This window comes from Lathyrus oleraceus, chromosome 7 (genome assembly GCF_024323335.1).
Source record: "Lathyrus oleraceus cultivar Zhongwan6 chromosome 7, CAAS_Psat_ZW6_1.0, whole genome shotgun sequence".
In the NCBI taxonomy this organism is placed as follows: Eukaryota; Viridiplantae; Streptophyta; class Magnoliopsida; order Fabales; family Fabaceae; genus Lathyrus; species Lathyrus oleraceus.
Window position 1 is genome coordinate 544,118,845 of NC_066585.1, and position 9,991 is coordinate 544,128,835.

General features: G+C 30.6%; 1 protein-coding gene across 1 annotated transcript; it reads left to right on the forward strand.

The window, feature by feature from the left end:
* The first annotated feature begins 1,373 nt into the window (after positions 1–1,373).
* Positions 1,374–9,991, forward strand: LOC127104914 (uncharacterized). The gene is made up of 10 exons (XM_051042052.1): positions 1,374–1,461; positions 1,681–1,776; positions 5,001–5,096; positions 5,269–5,429; positions 5,730–6,140; positions 6,237–6,420; positions 6,531–7,637; positions 7,737–8,655; positions 9,467–9,581; positions 9,893–9,991. Exons 1-10 carry the CDS (start codon positions 1,374–1,376, stop codon positions 9,989–9,991), a joined length of 3,276 nt encoding a protein of 1,091 aa, XP_050898009.1.

Below are 9,991 nucleotides of genomic sequence, written 5' to 3' on the forward strand. Positions count from 1 at the left end.
ATAACCACGTTTTACTAATTAGTACCTTCGGACAAATTATTTAAAATACCTTTCACATAATTATTTGGACGAGACAAATATTATAGAAGTTATTTTAATAATTAATTAATAATTAAAAGAGACAAAATTTCATATGAGTACATTCAGACAAAAGACCACCTATATATTTAGGTTACGGCCTAAACAAAATGCAACGGACAGAATCCACAACTGATTTAGCGGGGGTGTGATGTTCACAACTTAAATTGATTTAATGGACTGACATACTATAATAATTTAATTATTAATTAATTACTAAAATAATTAGTTGAACGAAATATTAATTAATAAATTGGTAGAAATTTTGGGTAACATAATATTTTATTACTTAAAAGAAAACAATATTAACGTATTTTCATGCAAAAACATGAAAAAGATGTATGACTTAATTGAAGTTACTGAAATAATTTAAAGTTTCTAGAAAAGTAACCAAAAGAGATAAAAAGAAATTTAAAAATGTAAGAGAATAGAAAGTGTTAGAGAGAAGAAAAGTATCACTCCCGTTTTTTTTTGTATTGCATTTTGACTTTGTTCTCTCTTATAGAATACCATTTTTTTTAATTTTAATTTTAAGGTAAATTATTTATCAAGTTAAATTAATATATAGTATGAAAATATATCAAGTTAAATTAGTATATAGTATGAAAATATATCAAGTGAATAATATATCAAGTTATTCATGTTTATTTTTTTAATTTTCATAATTTTTATTAAGCATATAAGCATTTTTTATAAGCATAATATAATGATTATATCAAGTTATTTTCATATAAGCATATATTATTCTATATACTATTTTGTACTGCGCTAATAGTATATAGAATACCATATCAAGTTATGAAAATAGTATATAGAATACCATATCAAGTTATGAAAATAGTATATAGAATACCATATCAAGTTATGTTTATGTTTATTAATAATTTGATTATATGCTTATATAATTTTTTATAAGCATAATATAATGATATAACTTAATAAAATAGTATATAGAATAATATAATGATTATATGTTATTCATGCTTATTTTTTTAATTTTCATAATTTTTTTATTTTAATTTTATGTTTTTGTAGAGGATTCGGTATAGTTTTCAGTTGACAATTACATGAATAAAATAGAAAATAATACTCGTCAAATATCAAGTCAACAACAGAGGTCAAGAAGGTCCGAAAATGAAAGGAAGAGGAGACAAAATATGAGCAACGAGCAGAGAGAAAACAATTTGTCGAGACGACGTGAAAATTATAGGCGGCGAAAAGAGCAAGAGAAACAAGCTCAAACATCTCGCCCTATAAACAGTAAGTCGATAGTTCCATTTCAAAATTTTACAAATATGACTTTTTCAAGATCACACTTTCAAGGAACTCATGACAGTGAAGCCGGCCCAAGTAGAATTACACATGTTAATGATTTTGCACTTGGTTTGTGATTATCAATATATATATATTATATTACATTTCATAATTTTGTTCGCTTTCGTCATATCTTATTTTATGTATTTAAACCCGCAAATCGTAATTGCACATCACCTAACCAACGAAACAACACGAGTCAATCCGATACAGGTATAAGTGATATAGTTCTAAGTATGCGAGTATTAATTTTTACAAATGTATATATATTAATTATTTTTGTATCAGATGATATGGATGTTGATGAAGCTTTGGAGGATGCAGCAATATCATATGTTAACATGGACGCCAGAGAAAATGGTGCATTATCACGTCGTCCTCAAGGTATGTTCGTAAAAAATTTGCTTCGAATAAATGTAGCATTTGCTCATGTGACGTCAAATTTAAAATCATGCAATATTAAAATATAATAATTGAAGCATCTTGCATATATTTTTTATTTGTATTTTAGATTTTAGATAATATTTAGTAATCAATATCAAACTCCTGCCTGTAGAATCAGGACATGCTTTTCGAGTAAAGCACAATATTGCTCGAAATTTCAAAAATAATATGATGATGGCAAAATCCCGGTTGCCTCATCCATTTACCTGTATACCTATATATAAAGGGGATACACCTATTTGGAGTGACCTATTTTTCTTCCGATTTTACCCTTAGATTTTTTAATTCTTTTTATTTTATCCAATAATAATAATATGTGGCAGTCATACCATCCTACACTTATGGAACAATTTAACAAAATATTTCACTTTATAACTTCTCACATTTTTATTTCTATTATCAAATTTTAACTGCTACATAATAGGAATAACAGTTACAACATATAGGAAATGACAGTTTAATTTTAAATAATGGATGCATTGGCTACACACATAAAATCCAAGTGTAAATGGGAGTTTCTGTGACATCACCAAAATATTTCCTTAACTTCTCAATATCAATGTTCTTATTATTGGCTGCTACAAAAACGATCCTACGAACATTCACGATTTTCCTTTTTTTCATTTTCTCCGGTTATAGCAACAACCAAAAGCACCGCTGAACTTCCGACATCACCGTTGAACTTCCAACATCACCGCTGATACATCCAACGGCCAACCTTCGCGATTGAACTGCCTTGCCAGAAACTTCTTGAAGGTACGTGAAATTCTAACTTCTATCTATGACTTCTTTGCTTTATGTGTTTCGAAAACAACACTGAAATTTTCGTTAGGATTCGTTCATATTTGTATAATCAACTTTTTTCACTTATTTATAGTCCTTCATTCTGCAATTGTGAAAGTGGAAAAGAAAAGTGCATTAACAAAAAGAAAGAAGGTTCAAAGTTTATGGTGTGAGATTTGTCATATTAGCACTTTTTCAAAAGCTGTGATGTTCATATATTTAGGTACTCATGTAAATATCACATGTAAACATTATAGGAGTTATAAAGTTATACCTTTTATGACTTCTTATATGTAAAAATATATGAACGGGACAAACATTATAGAAGTTACTTTATAAAACGTGTAATTATTATAGAAAAAGCATTAAGAAATTAGTAACTTCTATATAGTGGTATATTAATTAATTATAATTATGATGTTTTTAATTATTACGTTTTAATTAAAACATTTAAAATAACCAATTACGTATAATTATGATTATTTACACAGAGTTTATAAAACGTGTTTAATAATTCTTTTTCTGTAATTAAAACGTTTAAAATAACCAATTATTTATTGATGTTTACACGTTTATAATTATTGATGTTTTTAATGGTTCCTAATTTATAAACTCTATATTATATTAATTAAAAAACATTAAGAAATTAGTACCACTTTTTATGTTCATATATTTAGGTACTCATGTACGGTTATTTTTAATAACCACGTTTTACTAATTAGTACCTTCGGACAAATTATTTAAAATACCTTTCACATAATTATTTGGACGGGACAAACATTATAGAAGTTATTTTAATAATTAATTAATAATTAAAAGAGACAAAATTTCATATGAGTACCTTCGGACAAAAGACCACCTATATATTTAGGTAACGGCCTAAACAAAATGCAACGGACAAAATCCACAACTGATTTAGCGGGGGTGTGATGTTCACAACTTAAATTGATTTAATGGACTGACATACTATAATAATTTAATTATTAATTAATTACTAAAATAATTAGTTGAACGAAATATTAATTAATAAATTGGTAGAAATTTTGGGTAACATAATATTTTATTACTTAAAAGAAAACAATATTAACGTATTTTAATGCAAAAACATGAATAAGATGTATGACTTAATTGAAGTTACTGAAATAATTTAAAGTTTCTAGAAAAGTAACCAAAAGAGATAAAAAGAAATTTAAAAATGTAAGGAAATAGAAAGTGTTAGAGAGAAGAAAAGTATCACTCCCGTTTTTTTTGCATTGCATTTTGACTTTGTTCTCTCTTATAGAATACCATTTTTTTTAATTTTAATTTTAAGGTAAATTATTTATCAAGTTAAATTAGTATATAGTATGAAAATATATCAAGTTAAATTAGTATATAGTATGAAAATATATCAAGTGAATAATATATCAAGTTATTCATGCTTATTTTTTTAATTTTCATAATTTTATTAAGCATATAAGTATTTTTTATAAGGATAATATAATGATTATATCAAGTTATTTTCATATAAGCATATATTATTCTATATACTATTTTTTAGTGCGCTAATAGTATATAGAATACCATATCAAGTTATGAAAATAGTATATAGAATACCATATCAAGTTATGAAAATAGTATATAGAATACCATATCAAGTTATGTTTATGTTTATTAATAATTTGATTATATGCTTATATAATTTTTTATAAGCATAATATAATGATATAACTTAATAAAATAGTATATAGAATAATATAATGATTATATGTTATTCATGCTTATTTTTTTAATTTTCATAATTTTTTTATTTTAATTTTATATTTTTGTAGAGGATTCGGTATAGTTTCCAGTTGACAATTACATTAATAAAATAGAAAATAATACCCGTCAAATATCAAGTCAACAACAGTGGTCAAGAAGGTCCGAAAATGAAAGGAAGAGGAGACAAAATATGAGCAACGAGCAGAGAGAAAACAATTTGTCGAGACGACGTGAAAATTATAGGCGGCGAAAAGAGCAAGAGAAACAAGCTCAAACATCTCGCCCTACAAACAGTCAGTCGAGAGTTCCATTTCAAAATTTTACAAATATGACTTTTCCAAGATCACACTTTCAAGGAACTCATGACAGTGAAGCCGACCCAAGTAGAATTACACATGTTAATGATGTTGCACTTGGTTTATGATTATCAATATATATATTATATATTACATTTCATAATTTTGTTCGCTTTCGTCATATCTTATTTTATGTATTTAAACCCGCAAATCGTAATTTCATATCACCTAACCAACGAAACAACACGAGTCAATCCGATACAGGTATAAGTGATATAGTTCTAAGTATGCGAGTATTAATTTTTACAAATGTATATATATTAATTATTATTTTTGTATCAGATGAAATGGATGTTGATGAAGCTTTGGAGGATGCAGCAATATCATATGTTAACATGGACGCCAGAGAAAATGGTGCATTATCACGTCGTCCTCAAGGTATGTTCGTAAAAAATTTGCTTCAAATAAATGTAGCATTTGCTCATGTGAAGTCAAATTTAAAATCATGCAATATTAAAATATAATAATTGAAGCATCTTGCATATATTTTTTATTTGTATTTTAGATTTTAGATAATATTTAGTAATCAATATCAAACTCCTGCCTGTAGAATCAGGACATGCTTTTCGAGTAAAGCACAATATTGCTCGAAATTTCAAAAATAATATGATGATGGCAAAATCTCGGTTGCCTCATCCATTTACCTGTAGACACTGCAATGCAAGATTGTTTCATCATGAATCACGTGACACGTGTTGTAATGGTGGAAAGGTATCATTCTCACGAGTTGATGCTCCTATAGAATTGCAACAATTATTTTTGGATGGTTCAGCTGAAGGAAAACATTTTAGGCAACATATTCGAAGTTATAACCATGTGCTTTCATTCACTTCAATTGGTGTTCATGTTGATTAGAATATTCTTGCATCTGGTAGTGGTATATACACATTTCGTGCTCAAGGTGCTTTTTACCATAACATAGGAGGTTTCTATCCAAATGATGGTGTCAGACCGCGTTTCTTACAACTATACATCTACGACACCGATAATGAGCTACATAATTGAATACAGGAAAATCCACAGCTGCACCAAAATGTAGTTCACAAATTACAGAAAATGCTCCATCAGTTTAATCCTTTTGTAATTAGGTTCAAGCAACTTTCAATACTTCCAAATATCAGTGAATGTAGCCTCATACTTAAGGAGCGTCCAAGTAATCACCATCAATATAATCTTCCAACTGCTGAACAAGTTGCGACAATTATTGTTGGATGTGATGCAGATTCTATGGATTATGGAAGGGATATTAATGTCATTAGTTGTGATGGAAATCTCAAGAAAGTTCAAGAGACAAAGGGATATTATGATCCTTTGCAATACCCTGTATTGTTTCCATTTGGGACGCATGGTTGGGACATCAACACAACAAATTGCAATGGACGAAGAGTGTCATGTCGAGCATATTACAGTTACATGCTTCAGGTAAATTTGGATTAATTTTAGTAGATAATCTACTTAGCTAAGTGTTGTTTAAAAAACTTTATATTTAACACCGACATTTTTTTCAATCAACTGTAGATTCGCCCAAATGATCAATCAATGTTGTTAAATGCGGGTCGACTGTTGCAACAATATGTTGTAGACAATTATGTCAAAATTGAATCAGGGAGATTAAGGTGGATTAAAGAGCACCAAAGTGATATACGTTCTGAATTGTACCAAGGTTTACATGATGCTTTGCATGTTGGTGAAACTAATGCAGGTACAAATTCATATAGCATAAATATACAGTTTTAGATTAATAATTAGTTGTACTTCTAATGCTAATAATTCATATATTCTAATACTAATGCATTTCATGAATCATCGTAGAGAACATTGAAAAAAGAACAAAATTGTCATCATCATTTATTGCCGGTCGTCGAGACATGACACAATGTTATGAAGATGGCATGGCTATTGTTCTTAATGGCGGTAAACCAGATATTTTTCTAACAATGACATGCAATCCTTCTTTGAGTGAGATAACATCAGAACTTTTGTCTTTTCAAACACCACAAGATCGTCCAGATTTGCTAACAAGAATATTTCGTTCGAAATTTGAGAAATTGAAGGATGATGTTATTAATAAAGGAGTCTTGGGTAAAGTTAAAAGCTACATGTATGTCACTGAATTTCAAAAGCGAGGACTGCCGCATGTGCATATGTTGTTGGTCTTAGAAAGTAACGATAAGTTGCGTGACCCAAAAGATTATGATAGTATGGTAAGAGCAGAAATACCTAAATTAGAATGTGAACCACAGTTGCATGAAGTTGTTGTAAGACATATGATCCACGGACCTTGCGGCATAATCAACCGAAAATCTCCATGTATGAAAGACAGACATTGTAAAAAAAGGTATCCCAAACAATTCTTGGATGAAACACGTCAAGGCACTGACTCATATCCCGAGTATAGGAGAAGGTTTGATGAGTCTGTATCGTTAGGTAAAGATAGGTCTGTCGATAATAGATGGGTGGTTCCTTATAACCCTTGGTTACTGTTAAAGTATGACTGTCACATCAATGTAGAGATTTGCAGTAGCATTAAAAGTATCAAGTATCTATACAAATATGTGTACAAGGGCCCTGGTCGTGTGGCTATGGAGGTTCATAAAGGATCATACATGGATGAAGTTCAGCAATATGTTGATGCAAGATGGGTTTGTCCTCCCGAGGCATTATGGAAAATATTTCGATTCACTCTTTACCGATTATATCCTTCGGTTGAAAGATTGCAGATCCACTTGCCGAACTGCCATCAAGTGCGTTTTTATGATCATCAGCAAATTGCAGATGTGTTAAATAATGAACGCAACTCCAAAACAATGCTCACGCAATTCTTTGCATTGAATCTACGAGATCCACAAGCAAGAAAGTATCTGTATAGAGAGATTCCAGAGGATTATTGTTGGAACAAGCGGGATATGGAATGGCATCGTAGGTGATCAACAAGAAAAGTTATCGGGAGAATCCATACGGTATCACCTTCGGAGGGAGATAAGTTTTACTTGCGACTGTTGTTATCGCATGTCACAGGTCCAACCAGTTGGGAATATCTTCTTACAAATAATGGCATGACTTTCAGTACATTCAAAAAATCAGCCGAGGATAGGGGATTTCTAGAGACTGATCATAGTATTCGTGATTGTTTGGTTGAGGTTATGAGTCTCCGAATGCAATATGCTTTACGAAGGTTATTCGTGACGATTTTAATATTTTGTGAACCTACTGATGTTAGAGGCCTTTGGAATGAGTTTTTTACACATATGGTAGAGGATTATCAAACAGCTAACAATGTTGTGGAATCAGACTTAACTAATATGTTGTTGAAGGACTTGAATGAACTCTTAAACCTGCACGGTAAAAAGATTGATGATTATGATCTCCCATCTTTACCCCCTAATACAATAGACAGAGGTGCAGTTCCAAGTATCATACAAGAGGAGTTAGCGATCGATATCCCCAATGAAGATATTGAATTTATTGCTAAGTTAAATAATGATCAAATGATTGCATTCAACACCATTATGAATGTAATTGTTCAAAAACACAGTGGGGTATTTTTTGTTGATGGTCCAGGAGGAACAGGTAAAAAATTCCTTTATAGAACATTAATGGCAAGTTTAAGAAGTAGAGGAGAAATTGTCTTAGCAACTGCATCATCTGGTATAGCTGCAACATTGTTACCCGGTGGTAGGATTGCACACTCTCGATTTAAGATCCTTATTGATATTCAACCGAGTTCCATTTGTGGTATTGAAAAGCAAAAGGATCTTGCAAATCTCATTAGAGTTGTTGCCGCAATAATTTGGGATGAAGCACCAATAACAAACAAAATTTTTTTGGAAGTCTTAGATCGATCATTACAAGACATTTGTAGCAACAATGCTCCATTTGGTGGAAAAGTTCTGATCAGGGGGGGATTTTCGTCAAGTTCTTCCTGTTGTAAGAAAAGGTACTAAGGCATAAATGATTTCAGCGTGTATTGTTCAGTCTCATTTATGGAATCATACCAAGATTTTGCATTTGCGTCAAAATATGCGATCATTGCATGATCAAGAGTTTGCAGAATTTCTTATTCGCATTGGTGATGGTGCTTAACCTACCAAACCAGATGGCATGGTGAGGTTACCTTTACATATTGCAATCCCATGGGAAGGTGAACATTCCATACAAGTACTTATCCAACATATTTTTCCTAATTTAGAATTGCATGGTTGATGCCCCATATATGGTACAAAGAGCTATTTTGACACCAACAAATGATGATGTCCAGAAATTGAATGATATGATTATCGATCAGTTTCTAGGAGAAGAACATAATTTGTTATCGTTTGACGAGGTTGAAGGAGATAATCATAATTTATACCAGCAAGAATTCTTAAACTCAATTGCACAAGGTAGTTTGCCACCACATATTCTAAAGATAAAAAAGGATGCACCATTGATGTTGTTACGAAATCTAGATCCTAGATATGGATTGTGTAATGGGACCCAGTTATTATGTCGTGGTTTATTTATGAATATGTTGGATGTGGAAATCCTGAAGGAAGCAACGCAGGAAAACGTGCTTTTTTGCCTAGAATTAAAATAAAAACATCTGCAAGTGATGGTCTGCCTTTTGTCCTTAGTAGAAAGTAGTTTCCTGTGCGACTAAGTTTTGCAATTACAATAAATAAATCACAAGGACAAACCATTCCAAATGTTGGAATATATCTTCCACGACATGTTTTTAGTCATGGACAATTATATGTGGCTTTATCCAGGGGTGTTTCACAGACTACAACAAGAGTTTTAACCAGGGAAGGAAAATTGAAAGGAGAAGATGGTGACTACACAAAAAATGTAGTCTACAAACAAATTCTTTTATCGCACCCGCAGGTATTTATTAAGTACATTGAAAAAATTGCCCACACGTTGATTCCCATTTTGGTTACACGACATACCAAGCTTATATTGTATTATTTATATCATAAATAGATAATAACTAAATATAATTTTCTTTTGCTTTAATATACATCCAAACTAGAACACGATGAAATCTTTCAATTATGTAAGGAGTTGAGACGAAAGAATGTTGAAACTTGCTTCAACATGAAAGTAAGTTATACTTAATCATTTATTTTATGCTTTTATGTTAGATATAAATGGGGTGATAGTTATTCTCACTATTCTTATGCAATAAATTTTAGATAACAGACTCTGAAGATAAATGGAACACATGGAAGGATGAACAAAGTATTTCATCCATCGGCAAACTCGACAATAAGGTGTATTTATCTTCTCCGTAA